Here is a 27,616-nt window from a genome sequence, read left to right as displayed (position 1 = left end):
TGGATTTTGTCTTTCAAATGAAGTCTGTAACTATGGCTTATATTATGATTGGTTATGTATGTGTATATTTGAACATCTATAGGGCATTTTACATTTCTCTACTGCCCTGGAGAGGTGGGGAAATGTTTCTATATTCTGAGATCTGGTACTGGTCAGAGTATCAATCTTAGCTTGGTAAATGAGATACAAGGGGTGGCTAGGTGGTGTAGTACATAAAGCACCGGTATTGGATTTAGGAGTACCTAGGTTCAAATCTGGTCTCAGATACTTAATAATTACCTAGCTGTGTGGCCTTCGGCAAGCCACTTAACCCCATTTGCCTTGCAAAAACCTAAAAATTAAAAATAAAAAAAATAAAGTAACAAGGTCTGGTAAATGAGATACAAGAGAGTTGTTTCTGTGTTAGTCTTAATGTGTAAACTTCTCTGTTTGTGTGTGTGTGTGTGTGTGTAATTCAGATCTGTAATAGTTAAATGTTACCCGAGTTAAAAGTTACTCCTTTTAGTTTGGATTTTGAACTTGATTGCTTTGAAAGGTTTTTTGGTGCAAAAGCAAAAAACTTTGTAATCTTTGTCTGTTTTTAAATTGGGGATAAAATGTATTTCAAGGAATTTGGGAATATTGGTTTTGTTAAATTGACATTTGTGTATATTATTGATGAACTTTTATTTACAACTTTTGTGGCATTCATTAGGTAATAATTTTGTTTCAAAAACAAGAAAGGGGATATGTTGGGAGCCATTGTGTATGGGAGCATTGTGATTTATCTTCACCTGGTGTCCTTGAACAGCAGAATCTTATTTTAGTATGTGCCATAGGAGTGGGAGTGGATTGGAGACTGGAAAGGTATTTAAGCACTGGTGTAGCACTTGGAGATCTTAATGGAGTACTTGTCTCCTTTGTATTCCTTGTTTCCTGCCCCTCCAATCCTCCCCTGGGGAAGGATAAGGGAGTCCAGAATTACAACCTAGACCTCAAGCAGATTGGGTATATGCCTTGTAAAGCAACTAAAGGACAAAGAAGAGTAAGATTGCTTTTAGCATTTGTGACATTAGTTTCTCATTGATCATTGACAAGATCCTGAAGTCCTTAAATATTAAAGGATATATTTGGTGAGAAGACTATATTCTTTTTCCCCTTTCTTTTTATACTTAACTTTCATCTGCTACCATTGCTCGTACCATTGCCCAGGCCACGGCAAATACTGCTGGAAATCCTATGAATAAAAAAAAAGTTTGTGATAATGTTGATTTTAGATTTATTAAGCATACAAAATTATCATTCAAAAAATTTACTGGACTCAGATTTAAAGAGGTCAGATATTGTTTTATGCTCTAAAACAATTTCCATGACTTTCATTACATCAGCTAGCTAGGGAATTATATTGAATCTACTCCTATGTGCATATGTCTTACCAGTCTCTCTAGAATTTGTCACCAACATTTGTTTTTCTTGTAACTGATAAATTAAATATCACGGTTGACTTAATTAAAGCATGAGAAGTTATAGGATCAAAGTATAACTGGAAATGACTGAGGGGATGAAGAATAAAGATATGTTAGGGTCTTGACATTTGGCTTCTGATTTTATATGGTACAATGATTTGAATGCAAAATAAATGATCAAAAGTATGAGAGATGAAATTTGAAGATAAACTTAGTAGATTAAGACACTTCAGTCTAGAAAGATGAAAGCTTATAGAGCATAGAATTTAAATTCAATAATGGACTAAGGGTCACACAATAAAGCAATTCTTCCTTTCTCTTTAATAATTTGAGGATAGTAATAATTTCTTCAGTCTAATTCTTATTATACCCTCTATTCAGGGCCCTTCAGTATCTATGGTCTTAGTATCTTAATATTTACATGTTTAAATGCTCCTTCTAAATAATTTTATTTGTCTTTTTTTATGTGTATCAACAGATGTATATTAAGTACCTATGTACCATTGTGTCAGGTCCTATAAATTAGATGTTTAGAGTAAAATGCCCTACCCATAAGGAGTTTGCATTCTACATTGTCCTCCTTAGAATAATTTAACATAAAATGAAATAGTTAAGATTTTATAGGAAGCAAATATATTGAAACCAAAATTATAAAAATATTTTTAAAAACCCAGTTTATAAATTAAGAAACTCTAAATTTAAGAAGAATTCATTTTACATATGAGAAGACTGAGACCATAAAAAGTTGTGATTTGTCCAAAGTCACAAAGATTGAAAGTGTCAGACTTATATTTGAACTTAGGTTCATTTGACTATTACCACATGACACACTGCATCACAAAAAAAAATAAATGAATCAATAAATCAATAAGCAAATGAATGAAAAAACAAACAAAAATGAATAAAAATAAGACAGAACCAACCAATTTGAAATGTCACACACACACACAGATATATATATCTGTGTTTGTGTGTATATATATATATATATATATATATATATATATATATATATATATATGGATTAGGTGAAAAAGATAAAGGAAAATCAATTCACACACATATTTACATATAGACACATATAATGAAATGGTTTGCCTTCTCTAGGTCATTTTATATATGAGGAATTGAGACAAATAGAGTTAAGTGACTTAGGGTCACATAGTAAGTATCTGAGGCTAGATCTGAATTCAGGAAGATGAGTGTCTTTATAATGTGCCACTTAGTTGCCATATAGTTTCACATATATATACATATATATATATATATATATATATATATATATGTATCCATATATACCACACACATATACACCACATATATGCACACACATGTATGTGATTTGTATACATACACATATGTAAACACACATGCATATCACATATATGTAATATATTCTTCATAATTATATATTTTGTCTCAAATCATACATTATATATAATTTATATTCTCATATATAGAGTCATTATCAACTGTTTATTTTGTAAGAAGTCTGTGTTAGAAGAAACACAAGTATATGCTGAATAATGGAATTATATTAGCTGCTAATATGTCTCATGACAATCATTTTAAATGTTTATCTTTAATTAGGTCAAACAACCCAAGAAGAGGTATCATCTATTACTCTAGTAAATTTTCATTTCCTTCCATTATTATTATGAATCAATAAAATTCAGATAAATAAAGTCACTTAAGAAATTAAAAGAGAGTGAACACTAAAATCCCTAAGTTTTTACCTACCCAGGTGGGTCTTAAAGTAAGAATTTTTAATTTCACTTGAAAAAGAAATGCATACAAGGGAAACAAGTAAGTCCTTTGCTCTAATGAAGGCAATAAATCACATACTAGGAAGAAAGTTTGGAATCAGCTTTTCTCTGAATTATTCAGGCAAAGAATTCTGCAAAGTAGCTGAAAGTCTATTGATTGTGGATTTTTCTGATGGAAGTTTGGAATGAGGAATCAGAAGCAAAAAGAGTCTTTTCTTAACCTCACACCAAGGGCACTGTGGTATATTTTAGGTTTGAGAGAAAATGAAAACAAAGTATTTCAAGAGTATATTGATAAAATAACTCAATTCAATGCTCAGTGGACCTTGCTTACAGTAGTATGTTATTATCTCCACTGACCATGTGATTATAATAGCTACCATTTATATAGAGTGCTTGAAAATTTGTCCACTACTTTATGTGATATCTCATAGGATCCTGATAACAATCCTGTGAGTTTAATGCTATTATTAATCTCATAACAGGACAAATTTTAAATAATCAGTAGAAGGGAGGCCATTAGGAGGATTAAGAACATTTCCTTGTAGAACATGGAATTTTAGTTGGGACTTGAAAGAAGCTAGGATGTTGAAATGAGAAGGGAGAGCATTATGAGTATGGAGAACATTAATGAAAACATAAATCAGGAAATAAAATGTCTTGGAGGAACAGAAAAGAGACTTGCATTGCTTATACATGGGATGACATATGTAGGTGTAAGAAAACTAGAAAAATGGAGAGGGGGAGGTTACACTCAAACTGAGGATCCTGGAGGTAATAGTGAATGCAGTTTATTAAATAGGGAGATATAGTCAAACCAGTACTTTACAATGATCACTTTGCAGCAGAAGAGAGGATGAACTGGAGAGGGAAGAAACTTGAAACAAGATAACAAATGGAGTATAGATATGAGATGATGAGAATATGCCCTGTTGTGATAGCAGTGTTTGGAGAGAGAAGGCGAAATACTGGAGATGTTTCAAAGATAAAATTGACAACAGATTGAATATGTATCACTGAAGATGGAGTAAAGAATTGAGGATGATACAAAATTGGTGAATCAGAGTTACTGAAAGGGAAATGGTACCCTCTGAGTAAACAGAATACTAGGAATAGGAGAAGAGGGTTATTTTTTTTCCTGAGGGGTTATGAATTCAGTTTAAGACATGTTAATTTTAAGATGCCTATGGGTTATTTATTTCAAAATATTCCATAGGTAGTTGGAGAGGCAAGACTTCAGATGTCTGCAAAAGGGTTTGGGCTAGATAAATTGATTTAAGAATCTTAACCAAGGAGATGATACATAGAGGCTGATTTAGATCAAGAAAAATCACATAAAGTAAGAAAGAGTTCCCAAGACAGAGCCCTAGACAGGGGGAGGTATTGATTAGCAGATGTATTCTAGATGAAGACCAGCAAAGGATACTGAGGAATAATAAGATAGGTAGTGGAAAACCCAGGAAAAAATAGTATTGAAAACCTTTAGAGGGCCAGTTAGGTGTGGCACAGTGAATAGAGCACTGGCCCTGGAGTCAGGAGGACCTGAGTTCAAATTCAGTTTCAGACCCTTAATAATTATCTAACTGTGTCATCTTAGGCAAGTCATTTAGCCCCATTACATTGCAAAAACACAAAAAAAAACCCCAAACCTACAGAGAGAGGGTACCAATAATGAGGATGATGAATAGAGGCTACAAAAATGTCCAAGATGGCATCTGAGTGGGGTGGGAAGAGAAGGAAGGAAAAAGAAGGAGCTCTCAGCAAATAGCCTCATTTTTTTTCAGTAAAATATGAATCAAGATTCTCAAGTGAAAGGGTAGGGGAAGGGAAAGCCATGGAAGGTTTGAGTAGAGATGAAAAGTTTGGAAGATCTTTATGGTGGATAATAGAACAACTGGTGCTATAAAAGGAGTAGTTGAAGGAACTGGGCACTTTTGAATTAGAGAAGAATGAAGGAGGTAGGGAGAAGAGATTATGAAAATGATCTTCAAGTTTTTGAAGACCTGGCATCTATAAAAAGAATTCAGCATCTGTAAAAAAGAATCAGAGGGCTGAATTAGGAGTAAGGAATTGAGGCTTCAAGGAGGGAGATTTCTGCCCAATTTAAAGTATATTTTCCTAAGAGAGATATTTAGGAATGGAACTGGCTGCCTCAGGAGGTAGGAATTGAAATTTCTGAACAAAATGTTGTTGGACACATTGTAGGAAAGTTTCTTATTTGAGTACAGTTTGGATGAGGTGATCTTTCCAACTCTGTGATTATAAAGCTGAAGGGGTAAAGGAGTTCTATATGAAATATAGACAGGTAGATAAACTAGACCAGGTTGACAAATTTGTCATTTTCTTTTGTAGGGAACTGTGATGTCATTTATGTGAAAATAACTCTTTCTTCCCATGTAGACCTGCAACTTCTCTGCAATTTATAATATCAGAGAGTTATCTAGGGGGCACTAGGAGATTAAGGGATTTGCCTGGATCTCAGAGTCACTATCTATCTGTAGAAGGAAAGGCTAGTTGTCTTGACTACTCCACAATAACCAATATGTATTCATAGATGCAAATATATATATATATATAATTGTATTCATAGATGCAAATATATACATAATTGTATTCATAGATGCAAATATATATATATACATAATTGTATTCATAGATGCAAATATATATATAAAATTGCCTTCAATGATAAATGAAAAGACCAACAATATTGAAACTCTTAAATATCACATTACAAATTGCCAACAAATATAGTTATTATTCAAACTGGCAGCCATTATTTTTCTTTCAAACAAGATAATAAAATGTGAAGTAGAGGTTTAATACATTCTTGTTCCCATTCCCCATTTTTAGTAAGTTGTTAATTTTCAACTCTCATTTAACTTAAAGAAAAAAATTATTCTAATTTCTTCCATAAGTAATTACTCTTATTGACTATATGAAGTTTCCAAAAATTCTCAGAGCAGTTAAGCTTTAATAGACTTTAAGTACTCACACCCAAAGCTATACCCCCCTACACACATTCATTATTATTCTTAGATACTCAAATATGTTTAATAGTGGTCTATGTAACAAAAAAGGAGGACATTTGCTTTCAGGAGGAGTACATTGACTACTATTGTTTATGTTATATGGGTCATTGGGTAGGTTTTGACTACTGTACAGAAAGTGAGATTAATAAATAATGTAACAAATTAATAAATAATGTTAACAAAAAAATCAGTTTTCAGTAATCATCAAAACCATTTGGTACTAATTAAAAGTAGGAAAATAGAGCAGACTAGATAAGCAAGTATCTGAAACAATCAAACTCAATAGCATATTGTTCAATTTTTTTAAAAACTACATTGGGTAAGAATTTGGGGGAAGACAACCAATGGAAAACATTAGCCAACATTAAATTTACTCAAACGTGTCCCATCACATAGCAAAATAAGCTCAAAATGCATACATAGACTGAACATTAAAGATTGTGCACATGGCAAATAAAATTTTAACAGGTACTTCTTTTATTTTAGGTTTTTTTGGTTTGTTTTTTGTTTTTTGCAAGGCAAATGGGGTTCAGTGGCTTGCCCACACAGCTAGGTAATTATTAAGTATCTGAGACTGGATTTGAACTCAGGTACTCCTGACTCCAGGACTGGTGCTCTATCCACTGTGCCACCTAGCTGCCCAACATACACTTCTTTTACTATGGCTATGAGTATATAGCTAAACAAGAAAGAAATGAAATACATCATTTCAGTAACATAAAAATGAAGAGCCTTTGCTTAAAGAAAATCAATGAAGGATATGAAAAGAAAATAGTAATTGGGAATAAGTCCTACTCCAGATAGTCAAGATATATAGAAATATAACAAAAATGAGGAATAAATATAGCAATTGTTAGTTATATATATACTATGTGTAAAGATGAATGTTAATTAAGCACTGTTGGGACTAATGGAAAAGTAGGCTAATCCCTGCTCATGGAGGCTACTTCTAATGGCTTGGGCAGTAAGTAAACAACTATATCCACAAACAAGGGTCAGATAAGTGGTCAAAGGTCATAAAAAGTTCTCCATAGAAGAATTGCAAAGTTTAATAGCCACATTTCTCCAAATCATTAGAAATAAGAGAAGTGAAGAAAGAAAATGTGCCTGGTTTCAGTTCATATATAGAACATTGGCAGATATGACAAAAGACAAAAGTCAACATTGAAGGGTCTGTGAAAAGAAAGGAACATCAATTCACTGCTAGTGAAACTATGAATTAGTTCAGGCATTTGGGGAAGCAACTCGGAATTAATTATGCTTTAAAAAATTGTCAATACCCTCTGATCCAGGGATTCTATTGTTAGAAACCCCAGGTAGAAGGTCAAGGACAGAGATAAAAAGATACGCACACACATATCCACACACACACACACACACACACACACACACACACGTGCACACACTCAATACTTTTTGTGGTTTTAGAGTTGGAAACACAGTAGATGCCCATCAATTGGGAAATAACTAAACAAATTGAGGTACAGAACAGTTAATAATAATAACTTTTATATAGGACTTTAAAGCTTGTAAAGTGCTTTGCACATATGATCTCAATCTTGGGAAATAGGTGCTAGTCTTACCCCCTTTTTTTAATAAATGAGGAAACTGAAGTTCAGAGAATTTAAATAATTTGTCTGAAGTCAGACTGCTAATAAGTATATAAAGGGAGTTGAACTCGTGTCTGCCTGACTCCAAGTCTAGGACTCTATTACATTAAAATATCTCTGGAATATTGTTGATCTACAAGAAGAATTTATATAAAAATAGAACATAGGAAGACTAATATGAACTGATATAAAGTAAAGTAAACAAAACCAAGAAAGCAATGTAAACAGTGACTACAAAAATACAAATGCAAGGAAAAACAAACCCAAACTGAAGTTCAAGTAATTATAATGACTAAAGTTGGTCCTAGTGAAAAGCTGAAAAAATTTACTTCTTCTATTCCTTGAAGAAACCAAGGACTAAGGAAGTGAGATACCGTGAAAATGTTATCATATTTAGGTTACATTGTGTTACTTTTGTTAAACGTTTTTTTCTCCCTCTCTCTTTTTTTAAGTTTTCTTACAAGGATAGGGTATGGATAGATTAAAAATTAATGGGATATAAATAAAAGATTTAAATGAAAGTGAAATAACATTTAAAAAATCAAGTTCCACTTAGACAAAAATATTCTGCATTTAGATCTATTGCTATATTTGTTATTGAAATTTATATTGATATCTTTAGTTATCAAGTATATACCTTTTCTCCAAATAATTATCTTCATGGGCCCTGCCCAAGCAAGGATTATCATGCCATATAGCTAATAGTTTGAACAGCAGGGATGTCTTTAACTACAATGTTTCATGCATTCATTGAGATTTGTGATTTGCACATATAATTTATAGCCAAATTAGGTTATGTTCCAACTTTGAAATCTTTCTCAGAATGAACTTACTAAGAAAATAACATCAGGCTATCCAGAATAAAACCTCCTAACACACACAACAAAAACATAACAGGAAATCTACATCCCCCTCCTTACCCTAATTAAAAAATAAAATTTCAAGCACTTCAAAAAATCTATCTTGAATTTTAATGAAAATTTCATCATAATTAGGCAGATTACTTAACAAAATTCTTTACAAGTCCCACAAATTTAATGCATATTAAACAATTGAAACAGTAAAAATTTCAATTAAATGTTTGAAAAAATTAAGGATATCACAGGATATGGATTTGGTTGAAATAAAAAGGTAATATTCTTTAGCTTTTACTACTGAAAAACATGAGTTTCTTAGAAACAGGCTGCCTCTAGAAGTAGAATTTTATTCATATCTATTATAATAATATCTTCATAGGTGAAGTGTTATAGCAAAATGAGTCATTCAATTGATCTTATTTCTATTAAAGGTTTTTAATTAATTAGGAAGACTAGCATTATCTATTGCTACCAATTTTAAAAAACTGAACTAAATTAAATCTAAGCACAGAAATGAGTGACTATTTTGAGGAGTCTTTGAAAGCTGTGGATGGACAATACATCTTGAAGAGATTTTTTTTTTTAGCTTTCTCTAAAGTTTATAATATAGCAAATTTCATTGTAAAGAATAATCAATGAGGAGGATTGTTTTAATTTCCTCAAACACCTTACCTAAGTATAAACATCTTTGCCTTTGTAACTTCTTGTGAGCCTTAAAATGGTGGAATACATAAGCTTGATTTTCAATTCATGTCATGATGTGGTGTAACTAAACCACTGATCTTTCCAATACTAAAGCACTAACCTTGCAGTTTAGGGGATCTGACTGAGTTGTTTGAATCACCTTTCAGTTGTACCTGACTCTTTATGACACCTTTTGGAATACTGTCTTTTTCTGGAAAAGATTGGAGAGGTTGGTCATTTCCATCTCTGGCTTATTTTATAGATGAGGAACTATGGAAATTAGGGTTTAAGTGACTTGTCTAGGATCCCACAGGTAGTGTGTCCAGATTTAACTTTATGAAGGTAAATCTTCCTGATTCCAGACCTAGTGCTTTATTTTTATTTCCTTCTTTCCTTCCTTTTTTATTTTATTATTTTCTTTCTCTCAGACAGTAATGAATGCATTTTGATACCTAGGCTTCCTTGCATCTGTTAATGCATTATAAGGGGCAATTGCTAACCTAATAATTATATAATTTCTAGCATTCTGACTCTATTACCTTGGATTATGGAAATCTACTTGTATTCTGCAAATGAAAGAGGAACTTCTTCAACAATCCCTCTTGCTTTAATATCCCAAATTACTGAGATTTTGGAGTGAACTAATTTGATAAATCAAGAAATACCAGCTTTGCAATTCTGAATTTAGAAGTTGCAAACATTTTAGTCAGACATTTACTCCAAAAAAAGAAATTCTTGCTCAATGGGTTTGGATAGAGAAAAATGCCTTACTTTGGAAAGACCCAGTACAAGTTAGTTAATCAGATTATAGAGTAACTATTATTAAGTAATTATATAATAATTAATTATCATTCACTTAATTAAAAGTGAAAGATAAAAATATTTCTCTATTTCCAAAGGAGAATTGTGATTGACTCATATTTCTCTTAGGTATGTATATATCATTAAAAATGAATGAGAGGGGATGGCTAAGTGGCTTAGTGGATAGAGCACTGGTCCTGGAGTCAGGAGGACCTGAGTTCAAATCTGACTTCAGACACTTAATAATTACCTAGCTGTGTGGCCTTAGGCAAGCCACTTAAAAAAAACCTAAAAAATTGAATGAGAGAGGAGGCTGTAGAGGGGGGCAGTTAAGAAAAGGGCAGAGATTTAAAATATATGTTATAGATACAAATGGATATATGTGCAAATAAATTTGTGTACAATATACATGAATATGTATGTGCACATCTATCTATCTATATATGTATATATACATATATATATATAGATATATATATATATATATATATGGAGAGAGAGAGAGAGAGAGAGAGAGAGAGAGAGAGAGAGAGAGAGAGAAAGACAGCAGAGATAGAGACAATACCTAAAGGTGAGAGGGGAAAGGAGGGAAGGAGAAAGAAAATATTATGAGCAAAATTATTCAATCTTAAAGGTCAGATAAATAGAAGAAAGCTTAAAAACCTTACCCCAGCCTACTAGGGTGAAGCCCCAAAGGTACTTGGTATCTGAAAAGAAAGCCACAAAGATGAGGCTGTGTAGATACAGGCCTTCCACTAGGATCCAATAGTGGTTTGTGGCCAAGAAGTAAATAAACATCACAACAGCTATCTTGCATCCCACCTGTTAAAAATAATGAAAAGCATTACTTTCTCCATGCCAAAACTCTCAGATGAACTAAATATCAACACTTCAAAGCTCAGGACAGGGTCTTTTTTTGTTTTTGTTTTTGCAAGGCAAACGGGGTTAAGGGGCTTGCCCAAGGCCACACAGCTAGGTAATTATTAAGTGTCTGAGACTGGATTTGAACCCAGGTACTCCTGACTCTGGTGCTTTCTTCACTACACCACCTAGCCACCCCAAGGGTCTTATTTTTTTTAATGCTTTGTTGTGTCACTTTCACAGTAAATAAATCAAAATTGCATTTTAAGCTTATTTCCTCTAGGAAGTTCAAAGGTAAGAATCGTCAACAGGCATTTATCTATTAAACTCCAATTCTGTGTCAGACACTGTGACAAACTCTGGGGATGCAAAGAAACAGCTTCTGCCCTGAAAGAGTTAGCTTACAAATGGCTTTAGTGGCACAAATCTATTAGTGAGAAGGGAGAAAATGATTCACCTGGGAAACTAACAAATTGGTGGATTAACTCAGGTTTTGACTGAACATATACATCACTCTTGTTGCTAAGGTCTATATTATTCCAAAGCTCTTGGATACACTCCTGCTTCAGAAACTCAATGGATGAGTGCTTTACTCTCTACTAACTGGGAAAAGTCAAGCTCATTATTTGAGCATTAAACACATTTTCTGTTAGTCAGAGAATGACCAATGATTTTTTCCATTTTGAGGATGATATAGAAACCAAGAAGGAGAGAGGGAAAGTATCTTCAAAAGAAGAAGAAAATGTTAATCAAGACTAGTCATTACCAGCCCAGAAGTTCCATAATCTGATGACTAGTTCATAATAAAGAAAGATTTTGAATTTTCTACATGTTATGAGAATCAGATTCCAAAGTATAATTCAAGCCAAATTTTTCTTTTTGCTATTGTCACCCCAGAGAATTGTTGAATGAAAAGTCCCATCCATTTGTCCACAGGAAATGAATGAGTAATGAATTAGTCAAAGGGCAGATCTAAAGGGAATGGGAGAAGCAATGAAATCAATGGAGAATAATGTGACAGATGATATCTTTGTGTCCATAGGAGTACTCTCAAGGAGTCATGATAAGCCAAGTAGAATCAGCCCAAAGGGCTTTATTCTTGTGTCTTTCTCTTTTGTGTTCATGGATACTTGATTTTTTCTTTCTGGAAGGAGTTCTAGTTAGTTATGAGCAGACAATACTTACATATTGTGATTTGTCCATTGTACTTTGTGAATCTCCCATCAAAAATAATTCTGCTTCCTTCATGCCCACGTGATCATAAATCATTTTATCTTTAATAAAGATACTTGCAGCCCTCAGAATGAATGAAACAAATAAGTGCATGTGGATATAGTTCCTGGTGCAATGCAGTCTCCTTGAGGACAAGAAATAGGGAAAAAAGACAGGTTTGAAGAGAATAAGAAAAATGAAAAGGGAACAACAGGAAATAGAATGAATTGAAATTAAGATGGGACCTTTGGTGAATCTATTAACTTATGATCCCAAGTATAACTATAGAATCATTACTAAAATGGAAGTTATTTGAAATCTAATTACATTTAAAATTATGTCTTATCATGCTGCCCAACTCAAATACAGCAAATGAATGAAATTCAGATCATGACTGATGGAAAATTAGATAGACTAAATATTATCAAATCTCTCATATTTATCCCCACAAAACTCTGTCAATAAAATATGACTCTTCAAAAAGAGATACATCTGAATTGGTCTAATTATTCTGGAATTCAACTGGGGATATGCTAAAAATGAATAAAATGTAAATATCCCTTGACCCACAGATCCCAGTGAAAGTAATGTGCCTCAGGGAGGTCAAAGAGAGAATAAAAAAAAAGATCATATACATGCCAAGATACTTATAGTTGCATTTTTTTGGTAGTAATAAAGAATTGGAAAAAATAGATATCTGCTACTTAGAATATGGAATGAATACAATGGAATATTAAATAAGAAATAAGAAATAATGATGACCATATAAGAAGGCATATGAGAGTCATCATGGCTTCCTTCTTTGTGTAGGTGAGAGACTATGTCTGCCTATCAATGAAAATACTATTAGACTAGGTTGATATGTTGTTTTGCCTCACACATAATAGACACTTAGTAAATTCTAGTTGGTTAAAAGTGAATTACTTTGTATTTTATGAAAACTCAATATTTTATACACAAAGGCAAATTACTTGATAAAAGTAGATGAGAAATTTAACATTTATTTTGTGCAAAGCAATATGCTACCTGTTAAATTTCCCAAGATGAAACAAAAAAGAGAGCCCTGTTCTCCAGGATATTATAACCTATGGACTAATTATGGTAGCATTTAACAGATTTAATTAAGGAATTGTTCTTTAAAAATAACATATTGGGAAAAGTAACATATTGGGGAAATAAAATTTGCTGACTTCCATTACTCCAAAACCCTTTAATTTAATCATTATAAGAAGTCCTTCTCTGATGCTTATCGGAGGTGATACTGGGTTCTTGACAACTTTACCATTAGACTACAGTGTCTGAGAGGTCCTTCCAATACAAAAGCTTCACATTTGGGTGTTGAACTTGGTATCCTAATGATTTTAGGGGACCAGCTACGTAAGTTTAGAGAGAATCATTCCAAAATTGACATCAAGATGAGGAACTTTTGACCACAGCAACTCTTGAAGAACATGTACCAATTAATAGAAATATTATGATCTTTTCAATAATGAAAAAAAAAGATATTCTTGGAGTATTATAGGAACAGACACTAAATTTCTTGTAGATTCCGATCATGTGCTCCCCCCCGCTTTGTGTATACCTAAGAAACAACGTTGTTTATTGGTATCAATAGAAGTTTACAATGAGTGAAAAGAGCCAGTAAGTCACAGATATTCATTTTCATGACTCACACACAACTATCTTTGGAAACAAATGCATTGCAATGTTGAACTTCTGGCTCCTAAGCTTTATTTTGCTTTGATCTATTATGATTTTTGAAAAATGTACCAACATCTTTACATGATAAGAGCTTTGCCAAAATTGAATAATGGAACAATGCAAGACTGAATATGTAAAAAAAGCATGTGGGATAAATGTTTTTCAGCATAGAGTGTCCTGAGACCTTTATTTTTATGGTTAGGAAACAGAACCTCTCTTTCTGAATGGAGGAAAATGAGAAGGGAATCATGACTGATCTGCTCACCGGAAATAACCAATGATGAAAATAGCTACGGCTAGGGAACTCAAGGAGATGGAATATCCAATAGTGTACATAATGGAGAGACGTTCAAAGGACTCCTGCTGGAGGAGAAACAAATAAATTTATGTCACAAAATTATTCTCTATTTTCCTTCTCTGTCTTATAAAAGAAATGATATCCAGAAAATATGATACATTTTCTTTGGACATGAAATCATGAGATATATGTTGTTAATTACATTTTGTTATGCTAAAAACAGAGTTGAATTTTATGCTTTAAACAATTTAAATCAATTTGTGCCTAATATAAAATACCCCTTCCCTTTTCTACCTTTAAAGTGATTATCCTTTGTTTGCCCATGATTTAGGAATACTTGGAAATCTTTCTAAGTACAAAAGAAGATGCCAAAATATTTTTTAGGAATCTTTCTCTAAATTTAAAAAGAAATGGTCCCTAAATCTTCAAAGTTCACATTGTTCTTTTTCTAAACTAATCATTTAAGCCAGTATCATTTGGGTAACAACTAATTAATAAATATTAAAAATATCAGAATTTACTTCAGACTATTTAAAAGTTTTAAGTCTTAGGGGAAATATTTTTTTAAAATAAATCTTAATAACATTTTATTTCCCCCAATGATATGTAGAGATAGTTCTCAATATGCAATTTTGTAAAATTGAGGTCCAAATTTTTTGCTCTTCTTTTTTTCCCTCTCCTTTCCCCAAGAAGCCAGCAATCTGATATGCACAATCATATTAAGCATATTTCTGTACTAGTCATGTTTTGAAAGAAGAATCAGAACAAAAAGAAAAATATTAAAAAGGGAAAAAAATTCAAATTGTAAAAAAGTGAAAATGATATGCTTTGATCTGAATTTAGACTATAGTTTGTTGTCTGGGTGTGGAATACATTTTCCCTCACAAGTCCTTTAGAAGTCTTTAGAAAGTTTTTAAACATTGCATTGCTGAGAAGAGCCAATTCTATCATAACTGATCATCACATAATGTTGCTGTTACTATGTACAATGTTCTCCTGGTTCTTCTCATTTCATTCGGCATTAGTTCACCTATTTCTTTCTGTTTTTGTGAAATCTGTCTGCTAATTATTTGGTAATAAACTATACAGCCAAAATATTTAGCGACTTTCCAAAGAATTTATGAAATAAAATCCCTTCATGCTATGGAGGTGTTTTTAAAAAAATTAAATAGCAGTAACAGAATAATTAATATTTATATAATGACTTAAGATTTTCAAAGAGCCTTAAATATATCATCTTTTTTTGGTCTTCAGTAATTCTATGAAGTAAATTATCACCATTTTATGGATTTTCTCAAAGTCAAAATATATCTGAGTTACTCTTTGTAAAATAAAGGTTACCAAATTAAATTATTTCTTAATTGGAGAGAGATTCAAAACCTTTCACTCTCATTAGAAATCTCATTTAAACTTTTTTCTTAATTCCACTCTATTTCTATGCACCTATGTACATATTCTATATACATAGATGTATGTATTCTATGAAATGGGTATTTGTGAAATTAAATTCCATTACATTTATATAAATAAATGAAGCATTATATACATTATTATTGAGTATGAGAAAACAGTAAGCTGAATTACAATATGTAGACTACTCTTCATCACTTAAAATGAAAAATTCTGAAAACCTTTCTAATTGCTCCTTTATCACAGCCTTGGGCTGGGAGTCAAAAGACCAAAGTTCAAGCTCTGCCATTGACTAGCTATTTCACCAAAAGAATGTCTCTTGATCTTCCTCCTCCTCAAATTTCCTTATGTAGAAGCTGAGGTGGGTGGTGGGTGGGTGGGAGTAGATGATCTTAGAGATAGCAAAGAAAGTTCTAACTTTATATGCTTTCATAGCTGTGATTTTTCAAAATTTGGGGGTCAGAATTGATTTCATTTGTTTAGAGAATGTTCAACGCAGGAAATTTACCAAAGCAAATCTATTCTTAGATCATACAGCTAGTATATTTTAAAGACAACACTTGCATCTAGGCATTCCTGACTTTTAGAGTGAATGTCTCTTCATGATACCAAGATTTCTCTGACTTTTCAAATATTCACAAAATTAATTAACCAGTCATTGTTTATAAGATTTCAAAAATCTACCCTGTCTATAAAATCAAAAGGTACTCCAATTGAGAAAAGGGAACTCAGTTTAAAATAATTTAGGTTCAAGGAATGTAGGAGTAGGGTATTCATGAAGAGATAAGAAGCAAGCAAAAGATAATAGAGTTTAAAGCATGGGATAATAGAATGTAGAATTAGAAAGACCTTTTTAAAAGAACATCTAGTTCAATCTTTTCATTTGTCATTGATGAATTTTCGTTTGGTTGATATCTAGAAATGACTCTGACCTAAGGAAGAAACAGAAAGGTGTCTTGTTCTCTGGAACTGGTTCATGAAAAAGGAAATAAGTTCTAAACCTTTGTTGTCACCAGAAAATTATATATTGGCACCAGGTCTGGTGTTGCTGGAACACCGTGGTGCCTCACTGATATGGGAAGGACCCACATCCTTAAAGACAAAACCTCACAGAGCATCCAGGACATCACTAGAAGTCCAGTTCCTCATTAAAGGAAATGAGAAGGATGACTTTACACAATATTTCCCTCAGTATAATCAGCATAATGTGCATATCATGCCATCATTTATTTGATGTCATAACCTTCTTTGATTATAAAAGACAAAAATCATCAATCATAAAATTTATACAGTATGGACAATAGCAGAAAAGATTAAGATCCAGGAGTACAGTGATTTGTATACAGAGTATGGCTGCCCCATATTCTCAATGAAGGGAGAAGAAAAATAAGTCCTATACGTAATTAGTTGATACAAAAATATTCAAAGGGTCAATGTGCTATGTATTTCAAAAACCCAATATCCAGATACCTTTTCTGTGATGCTTTCTGGTTGTAAGTAGCTGAGGCATTCTGAATAATTAACCCATGTTTTATTTAAACTGTGCATAAAATCCCAGGTTCCATTGGGGTTGCAGCGTCTGAATGCAGCTCCTGCAAAAGTTCAAGGAAACATGTCTAGTCTGGTTATTTCCCTTTAGTTCTATCACAAACACAAGCAACTAGCTTTTCATCTTTGATCAACAGTTTCTGGAGGAGTTCAATACCTTTATGATTGAAGTCATAAACATAAGGTGGACATGGGACAGCCAGCATTTTCCCCACTGTGCCTCTGGGCCAACATATTACTCCATCCCATTCTGGAAAACAATTTCCCTCTGGAAGAAAAGAAAGGGTGGACAAGAGGGAAGGAAGAAAAATGAAAAAAAAAAGTGAATGAAAGCATTAGGCAATAAAAACTTAAGTCTTTAGTTCTTGTAAAATATTCCCTAGGCAAAGAAACTCTAGCTCCTGGAGAGCCAATTAGCTATGCTTCTAACTGCTCACTAACTTGTAACCATGAGATCAAATCACTCTGGTTTCCTCATCTAAATGAATGAGTGGAACAAGATAACCTTTAAGTCCATATGATCTCTAATCCTACAATCCTATGTTTCTGATTCTTTATTTTTCCAATATGCAAAATGTCAGAAAACATGGCAAGTACATAAAATTATTACAAAAAGTTATTGATAATCACAACTAAAACTTAAACCCTAGGTTTAACTTCTTGCTGGTCATTTCAACAGTTCCTTGAAATCCAACATTTCATCTCATAGATAGACTTTATCCTGAATCAGGATCCTTGCCGACTATTTGGGCTAATTTCCAACAGGCTTTAAACTCTGCTTAAATCTCTCAAATTAGAACATATCACCTTACACATTTTCTACCCACAAATTTCCTCAGTAAGCAACTCTAATTTAATTTTCATTCTATGTCCCAAATTCTATTTTACTAATAACTGAATAAATTGACAATAGTATAGTTTTGTCATGGGTAGTCAACACACTGAAGTTTTATTATAGCGTTGTTCACTGGAAATTACAATTAAAGTATGTCTGCTTGGACTTCAAAGTGAAGGGAGCTTTGTGTCAGTTCTGCAACTTAATGGGGCAGGGAATGAAGAGAGATTTTAAAATTACAACTTCTATTTCATTCTTTATCTACTTCTGAGGATATTTATTCTTGTTACCTATTACATTGCTGGTATACTTCATTCCCTCATACACCTTGATTTTGGGATAATAAGAAAATAATTTGGATTTAATTCTGGGAATATATGCATGGCATTTTCCCATAAGGAAATCAAAGTTTTTAAAGAAAACTTCATTTTTAGCCTATTAAGAAATAAAAATTGTGACATTATGTGTCACAAAAAAATGTCTTTCTTTAGCAGATCTCTACGCCTTGGTTCCTGCTTCTTTTTCTGTGTTTAAGTCCACCTACTTCCTTTTCCACTGGTACAACTGTCTGAACTGCTCTCATTGTTTTCACCTACTCTGGACTTAATAATTTCTGTCATAATGCTGCTTATGGTATAACAACCTCCATTCTCATTTTCTTCCTACACAAAATATTATATATTTTCTTCATCTCCATTTGTAACTTGTTTAACTCAAAGCCCATGCTTTATTACATCTTTTATACTATGTCTTTATACATTATACCTGAAATGACAATAATAACAATAGGATCCTCTCAACAACCCTTGAGGTAACTGCCATTATTATCTCCTTTTCACAGATGAGATCATGAGGAAAAGAGAAGGTAAGTAAATTGACCATCCAGATAATAAGTTTCTGAAGTTTGATTTGAACTCAGGTTCCAAGTCTAGCTTTCTATCCACTGTACCATCTAATTTACTTATCCTTATCTGCCATATGCTATTTTTCCCATTAAAAATGCAGAACTCAGTCATATGAAATTTTCTGGAAGGGGCACATTGCACAATGTTAATTGTATATGAGTTCTTAAAGGTGCTATCCTTCAAATAAATCCAATTATTGGTTTATTTATTAATTACATATTTGTTACAACTTTCAATCCTGCTTAACATATTCAAAAGGACTTCAATATAATTTTTCCCTTGAAATATCTATTCCCAAAAAATTACTCCTCCTCAAACAAAAGAATTCCACAGACTTATTTAATTACACATATTGACCCTTTGATAAAGAAGAGATGCTATTTCCATAAATGAAACTGCTGCTCCTCAGAGAGTTTGTAGAAATTTATATTTTATACCTCTCAGCTGAGCATAAATTTTAATTAGTGTATTTTTCTGTCATCATTATTTCATATATAATAAAAATGGACTGTATTTCATTACTTGACAAAAGAAAAAAATGAATTGCTTCCTTCTTAGAATTAATTGCATAATGACTCACCAATCTCCCTTCCTAAATTAACACCATTAATTATCAAACCCAAATCTTTGTATGAGCCAGCACAAAAACTAATTATTAGTAGAAGGTTTTAAGCTGTGATATTAAAAAAAATTCTAAGATTTTGGGAGTAGAACATTTATGCTTCCTATGCTTCTGGCTTTTATTCTTATAAGATATTGTTTCCCATGTATAAGATTCACCTTAATTTTGGGGCCCAGAATTTGAAAAAAAATGTATTACATATAATTATTGAACTCAAATTTTATTGATCATGAAATTCAAGGACCTTTTGCTCATTGCTTTCAGGCATCTTTTGGGCAAGTCTGGTGCATGGATGCATGCTTAATCCATTCTGTTTCATGAACCTGAAGCACCAGTTGGGTCCTCCTTTGAAATCAGTATCTACTTTTTCATCAGTAATTCTTCTGGCCTCTTGTTGAACCATCTTTGTGGACACAGGAATTCCACTTGCCCTTTGCTCTTCAATCCATTTCTTCCATTTCGTTTCTAACTCAGGCCATTTGACTGACTTGCTTCTCATGGCCTGTTTCTGCCCTGGCATGTTCAGGAGGGTTTCTTCTTCCCATAGCCCATCTCAGATTGTTTTCTCAGTTGGATGAGGACCAAACTGATGTCCAGCAGCACAATTTCTATTCACTTTTGTAAACTGGATTACTTTAAAATTGAATTCTCTTGAAAATCTTTTATGGGACATTTCTAAGCAGAAGGTGGCAAAATATAAGCTAATATACTGGTAACAAATGCCAAACAATGAACTCAAAGATAGCAGGTGAGAAGTGGGAAATGCAAGTAAAAAAAATCTACAACTGTATGAGACACTCCCAGTTTTTAGACCCCAAAGGGGTGCATCTTATACAAGTAGAAATATGGTAAGTTAAGACTTCATTTCTAAATTTCACTGTTTTATACTGGTGCCAATAAAATTGCTTTCAATCATAGAATGTAGTATAAATAACTTTAGAGAGAAAGCAGTGACTTTAGAGTTAGCGAATCTTGGTTCAAATCCTGGTTCTCTCACTTTTGATGTGACTATGGGCAAGTCACTTAACTTTTTGGGGAGCTTGAAGGTGCTAAACTAGATGGCTGTTTTTCTATCTGTAAATCTATAATCAAAACTAGAGTTATTTTAAAATCTTTGAAATGTTCATTCAGTTTCTGTAGCTTCAGATTTTGTTTACATTTTGTTTTTGTTTTTCTTTTATTTTTTCAAATACACACAAAGGTAGTTTTCAACGTTCATCCTTTTGCAAGTTTCTGAGGTTCCTCATTTTCTGTCACCATTCCTTTCTTCTGCCTAATGTTTCACACAATTTGATATAGGTTATATATGCATTATAACAATGTATGACATATTTCCATATTTAGAAATGTGGTAAAAGAAGAATCAGAACAAAAGGGAAAAAATGAGAAAAATTTTAAAAATACAATAAATTTTTAAAAAGTGAAAATAGAATGCTTTGTTCTGAATTAAAGGTCCATAGTTCTTTCTCTTGATATGGATGGCATCTTTCAGAATTGTCTTTGATCACTGTATTGTGGAGAAGAGCTAAATTGATCATAGTTGATTATGACATAATGGTGCTATTAAGATTTATAATGATCTCCTGCAGTAGTTCATGTAAGTCCAGGTTTTTTTTTTAATCTGTCTGCTAATGATTTCTTATAGAGCAATTCAATATACCACAATTTATTTAGCTATTCCCAATTAATGGGCATTTCCTCGGGTTCTAATTTGTTGCCATAGCAAAAAGAGCTGCTATAAATACTTTTGCACATGTGGGTCCTTTTTCTTTTTTTTTTTAATCTCTGGGATACAGACCTAGTAGTGATATTGATGGATATAAGATTATGCAGAGCTTTTTAGCTCTTTGGAGACAGTTCTAAATTGTTCTCCAGAATAGTTGGATCAGTTCACAACTCCACCAAATAGTGCATTTGTATGTTTTCCCATATCCCCTCTAACATTTATCATTTTCCCTTTTTGTCACGTTAACCAATCTGACATGTGAGAGGTGGTACTTCAGAGTTCTTTTAATTTACATTTCTCTAATCAGTAATGATTTAGAGCATTTTTTCATATGATTATAGTTAGCTTCAATTTCTTCAATTGGTCCTATCCTTTGACCATTTATCAATTGAGGAATGACTTGTATCCATAAAAATTTGACTCAGTTCTCTATATATTTTAGAGATGAGTCCTTTATCAGAAAAACTGACTGTAAAGATTGTTTCACAGCTTTCTACATTCCTTTTTCTGTTGGTTGCATTGGCTTTGTACAAAAACTTTTTTTAATTTATTGCATCCAAAAATTATTCATTTTGTATTATACAATTTTCTCTTCCTATTCTTTCGTCATAAATTCTTCCCTTCTCCATAGATATGACAGATAAATGATTTATTATTCTCCTAATTGATTTATGGCATCACTCTATATGTCTAAATAATGTACCTATTTTGACCTTCTCTTGGTATAGGGTGTGAGCTGTTGATTTCTTTTAATTCTTGAAAGAAATTAGAAATGAAATATTTTCAGTCTTTTTGTGCTTTCATTTTAATAATTCATATTTTCATTCTATTTTCCTCTCTGAAATTCCATCTGAATTTGCAAAAATAATAAAATAAGGAAACCTTTATTACTATGGGTTAACTTGATATTGAGTCAGCATATTATAGTGGAAAGGAACCTCAGAATTCATCTAGCCAAATCCTTTATTATTTTCATTATTAATTTAATAACAAGAGCATTTGCATATACAAATTAGAACATAAAAAGATCTTAAGTGAAAATGTGAAACTGTATTACATGTATCTTGCTTTTTTATTGATTATATAATAAGTTCAATATGTAACTTTTAAAGCTATACTGCTTTCCTCTGTTCACTTCTGTGCATTAACACAATCTCCCCTTAAAAAACAAACTTCAGTGATCTTTTATTTCTTTCTTCTCTGTTAGGGGAAGGGATAAACCCTATCATATTCTCTCCTATTTTTTCACATTTATTCTCTCCAAGAATTTATATATATATATATATATATATATATATATATATATATATATATATATATATATCCTTTTACCAGCTGTGTCTAGTCAATTAAAGCAAATTGCCATTTTGATCTTGTCAGAAAATATATATTACATTCAGAATTTTGAGTCTACAACTTTTCTGTCAGAAGCAAGGGACCAACATGCTTCTTTATCAGTCATTCATTTATCAAATGAAGTATTTGCCAAGTTCTTTGCACAGTTTACCTAACCCATAGTAGGACTTTCCTTATTGTCCCTCTTCTACTGCATAGCTCTTTCTACTCTTCATTCCCTTCTCCTTCCTTTCCCCATTCTTAAATCTTTTCAAAAATTATTTTTCCTTACAAAGTTTTGTAATAAATTGTTCTCCTTGTTCTTTTTGCTTTACTATGTAACAGTTTGTAGGGTATTACAAGGTTTGTCTGAACTATTCCTATTCATCATTTCTTATAGACCAATAAAATTAAATTACAATTAGTAATCAAAACCTTTTCAGCTATTCTACACTTGATAGGGGCTCCCTTAATTTTTATTTCTGCTAAAACAAATACAGAGATTCAAAAATATGAACATACATATACATCACATGTATACATATACATGTATATACATATATATGAATCTTTTTTTGATTTCTTTGGCTTATAGACATAGCAGTGGTACAATTCATTCAAAGACACAATTTTATTAACTCTTTGGACATAATTCCAAGCTGCTTTACAGAATAGAATTTCATGTCCATACTAATTCATGTCCTTACAATAGTCCATTAGTGTGTTTATTTTCTCATAGTTCCTCATTGTCAATTTCCTTTGTTTTTTTCTGATCATCTTTGCCAAACTGAGGATTATAAAGTTTCAGTTTTTAAATGGATAGTTCTTGAATTAGTAGTGATAGGTAGGAAGTGAATAGAGTATTAATTTGGAAATAAGAAAGACCCAAATTGAAATCCAGTCTCAGAAACTTGATGCTTACTAGCTATGTGACCTTGGACAAGTCATTTAACCCCTTAACCTTGCAAAAAACAAACAAAAAAGAATTATTATGATTGAAAGATTGTTTGTTGGCAGCTTGAATTTTTTCTTTGAAAATTCTTTGTATCTTCTGAACATTTATCAGTTAGAGCATGACTTATTCTAGATTGTAATTTATTTCTTTCATAGCTTTGAAATGAGATGCTTATGCTTTTTACTGTAAAAAAATTTTCCCAGATAAGTTTTACTTATAATTTTCTCTACATTTGTTGTGTTTGTGCAAAAATTTTTAATTTTATGCAATCAAAATTATTTATTTTATCTCTTCTCTATCTTTTGTAATGGTCATGAAATCCTATCCATTCATTGACATAAAAATAATTTATTTTTTCTCCTTTTAGTTTGTTTGTCCTGTGACCTTTAATATTTAATTTCATTTGGAGCTGATTTGGCATATAATATGGAACATTACTACTTAATTTGTGCCAGACTATTTTCCAGGGTCCCAGAAGATTTTTTTAAATCAGATTGTGAGTTCTTACCCCCATAGCTGAGATGTTTTGATTTATCTAGGAGTGGATTAATAGCTTCTGTTGCTTCTGTAGGTTATATTTAAATTGTTCCATAGGTCAATTTTTATTTTTTTAAACAATTTTCAAATTATTTTTATATTACTGTTTTGTAATATAGTTTGAAGTCTGCTATTACTAGGCCCTATTTCTTCCTATATTAAAAATATTTACCTTAAGATTTTTTCAATTGATATTTTATTTTATTTTTCAAATTACATATTTTAGTATGATTTTGGTTTGTTTATTTTATATTATTACAATAATTTTGTTATAAGAGTAAACATAAACCTCCTTCTCCCCCCAAGAAGATAAGAAATCTCAAGAATAGGGAGAGAGAGAGAAAAATTGTACTTCAGTTTGTGTTGAGATTCCAATGTCTCTGTCTCTGGGGTGAGTTACCTTCTTTATCATAAGTCCACCAGAGAAGTTGCTTCAATATTTTTCTCTCACTTGCTATTACTAGCTGTATTCCCTCTGCTCTATTCCTCCCCACTCTCATTAATTCTATTCTCTCTCTCCTTGCATCCTGACCCTTTCCAAAAGTGTGTTGTATTTGAGTACTCTCTCCCACTGTCTTCCCTCTCTTCTATCACCTATTCCCCCCTTCCCTCCCCCCATTCCCCCTTATCCCCATCCTTTTCTTCTCACTTTTCTCTAGGTTAAGCTAGATTTCTATACCCTATTAAGTGTGTATGTTATTTCTTCTCTGAGTCATTTCTGATGAGAATGAAGGCTCACTCATTCCCCCCACCCTTGTCTTCCCCCATTCCACTCCACAGGAAAAGCTTTTTTCTTGACTTGTGAAATTTCTTAGCTCCTTCTTCCTCTCCTTTCTCTTCCTCACAGTACTTCTGTTTATTACCCATTGACTCCAACTTTTTATGATATTATACCATTATATTCTGTTCCTTCCTGTGCCCTGTCTATATATATATGCTCCTTCTAACAGCTTTTATAAATGAGAAAGTTCATATGAGTTATCAATATCTTCTTCCCATGCAGGAAAAAATATGGTTCAATAACATTAAGTTCCTCATAGTTAGTCCTTCTTGTCAACCCCTTCAATGGTCCATCAGAGTCCTTCTGCACTTGAAGATCAAACTTTCTGTTCAGTTCTCGTTGTTTCAATAGGAAAGTCTGAAAGTCCCCTGTTTCAATGAAAGTCCATCTTTTCCCCCTGAAAGAGGATGTTTATTTTCCTAGGTAGCTGATTCTCGGTTGTAAACCAAAATCTTTTGCCTTCCAGAATATCATATTCCAATCCCTATGAGCCCTTAATGTAGATGCTGTCAGATTCTGTGTAATCCTGACTATGGAGCCACAGTAGTTGAATTGTTTGTTTCTGGCAGCTTTTAGAATTTTCTCTTTGACTTGGATGTTTTGGAATTTGTCTATAATATTCCTGGAAGTTTTTCTTTTGGGATCTCTTTCAGGATGTGATTGGTGAATTCCTTCAATTTCTATTTTATCCTCTGCTTCTAGGATCTCGGAAATTTTGCTGTATTATTTCTTGAAAAATGAAGTCTAGGCTCTTTTCCTGGTCATGACTTTCAAGTAGCCTAATAAATTTTAAAATTATTTCTTCTGGATCTGTTTTTGAGGTCAGTTGTTTTTCCAATGAGATATTTCACATTTTCTTCTAATTTTTGGCTTTTTTGGAAGAGTTTTATTTCTTCCTTATTTCTCTCAAAGTCATCAGCTTCCTTTAGTTATATTCTGCATTTGAAAGAGTTATTTTCTTCAGAGACTTTTTTTATCTCCTTTTCCAGCTGGTCAATTCTGCTTTTTTAAGGCATTCTTCTCCTCATTTGCCTTTTGTTTTGCTTTTTTCCATTTGACCTAAACTTGTTTTTAACATATTATGTTCTTCAGTATTTTTTTTTGTATTTCTTTCAACAAACTGCTGATTTGGTTTTCATTTTTCTGCATTGCTCTCATTTTTCCTCCCAATTTTTCCTCCACCTCCCTTAATTGCTTTTCAAAGTCTTTTTTGAGTTCCTCCATAGTCTGAGCCCATTTTCTATTTCTTTTGGAGGTTTTAGATATGGAAGGTTTGATTTGCCGTCATTTGAATATGTGTTTTGATCTCCCATGCAACTAAAGTAATTTTGTATGGTCAGATTCTTCTTTTTCTGTTGTGTACTCATTTCCTCAGCCCAAGACTAATTTACAGTACTTCCAAGGCTTTGGGGTTTTTTTGGGACACCCCACTGGGACCTTTATTCCTCCAAAGACTTATGCTCTCTGGCCTGTGCTTTGATATGTAGATGACCAGAGTTGCTCCTCTCTGCCCTGGAACTGTGAGAAGAGTCCCTGTTATCTTAGTATGCAAGGCTTAGTAAGGAACCTGGATCTGAGTGTGCACAAACAGCAGAGTCCTGTCCCAGGGAGAGCAGAGAGATTTCTGCAGTCTCCCCTTCCTTCTGTGGGCTGTGCTCTGGAGGTCCAGGCTGGTTTCACCTGATTCTTGCTGCAGGTTCTGTGGCCAGTGCTCCTCACTCCACATTCATTCTGGTGTGGCAGAGTTCTCTCACTGACCCTTCAAGCTGTTCCTGGTGGTCCCTGGGCTGCACTGAGCTGGGCTACACTATACCCAGGGTTTTTTTTTTTCCAACTCCCAGTCCTGATGAAACACACCTTTCCTAGGGAGCTTCTAAGTTATCTTCAACTGGGAAAATCTATCACTGAGTCTTTCTGTGGGTTCTGCCCCTCTAAATTTTGGCTAGCATTATAATTTGATGGCTTTTGGAGTTTTGGGGGGAAGGAATTCCTGGGAAATGTTGCCTTCATACATTGGCTCTGCCTCCCCCAATTACATGTTACAAAATTTTTCAACCTTTATCCACATGCATATGTGAATTTTAGAGTTAAATAATTTCCTTCTACCCACCCTTCCCACCCCCTTCAGTGGGGGATAGTCAGGTGAATATTGTTTATACTCATTTGTGTTTAACATGTTTATAGATTAATCATTTTTGGTATGAGGAATAGGATTGAGGGAACAGAAAGAAAACCATGAGGAAAGGAATACATATGAGAAATTTATTCCCTTGAGATTCTTGCCAAAGGTTCTTGTGATGAATTGTATTATTATTTTTCCAATTGTAGAAAGTAATCCTTTTGTAGTTATGAGTATCATGGTCATGAATAAGAAAATTAATATTAATAGTTTTTGTTATCTTTATTATATTATTATATTGGGCTAGGCTACCTATAAGAAATGGATTAATAATAATACTAATAATAAATAATAATAATAATAAAAAGATTTTCCATGTATATGTGTGTAGTTCTATGATATGTCTTGGTAGGTAGTTCCATTAAGATCTACTCTAGCTTTAACACTAACATTTTGGCATGCTGCATTGTTGCCAGCTTCTTTAATGATTCCTTCACCATAAGACTGTGAAGCTCTCGCAGGCAGTGACTATTTTCTGTCTTTCTTTGTATCACTAATGTTTTGCATTTTACAAAT

General features: G+C 32.7%; 1 protein-coding gene across 2 annotated transcripts in view; it reads right to left on the bottom strand.

The window, feature by feature from the left end:
- The window catches only part of PTH2R (parathyroid hormone 2 receptor), a 156,907-nt gene that overhangs the window by 87,777 nt on the left and 41,514 nt on the right, over positions 1–27,616 (bottom strand). The window contains exons 3-8 of one of the 2 annotated variants that reach the window (XM_074191487.1): positions 17,383–17,493; positions 17,148–17,269; positions 14,235–14,329; positions 12,242–12,413; positions 10,864–11,017; positions 1,158–1,216 (exon numbers count right to left, since the gene is read on the bottom strand). In XM_074191487.1, coding sequence (XP_074047588.1) covers positions 1,158–1,216; positions 10,864–11,017; positions 12,242–12,413; positions 14,235–14,329; positions 17,148–17,269; positions 17,383–17,493 — 713 coding nt within the window. Of the gene's footprint in view, positions 1–1,157; positions 1,217–10,863; positions 11,018–12,241; positions 12,414–14,234; positions 14,333–17,147; positions 17,270–17,382; positions 17,494–27,616 lie in introns of both variants that reach the window. The other variant, XM_074191486.1, reaches the window with a different exon arrangement.

This window comes from Macrotis lagotis, chromosome 6 (assembly GCF_037893015.1).
Source record: "Macrotis lagotis isolate mMagLag1 chromosome 6, bilby.v1.9.chrom.fasta, whole genome shotgun sequence".
NCBI lineage: Eukaryota > Metazoa > Chordata > Mammalia > Peramelemorphia > Peramelidae > Macrotis > Macrotis lagotis.
Note: the sequence above shows the minus strand (reverse complement) of the source record. Positions and strands in the feature narration are given on the sequence as shown.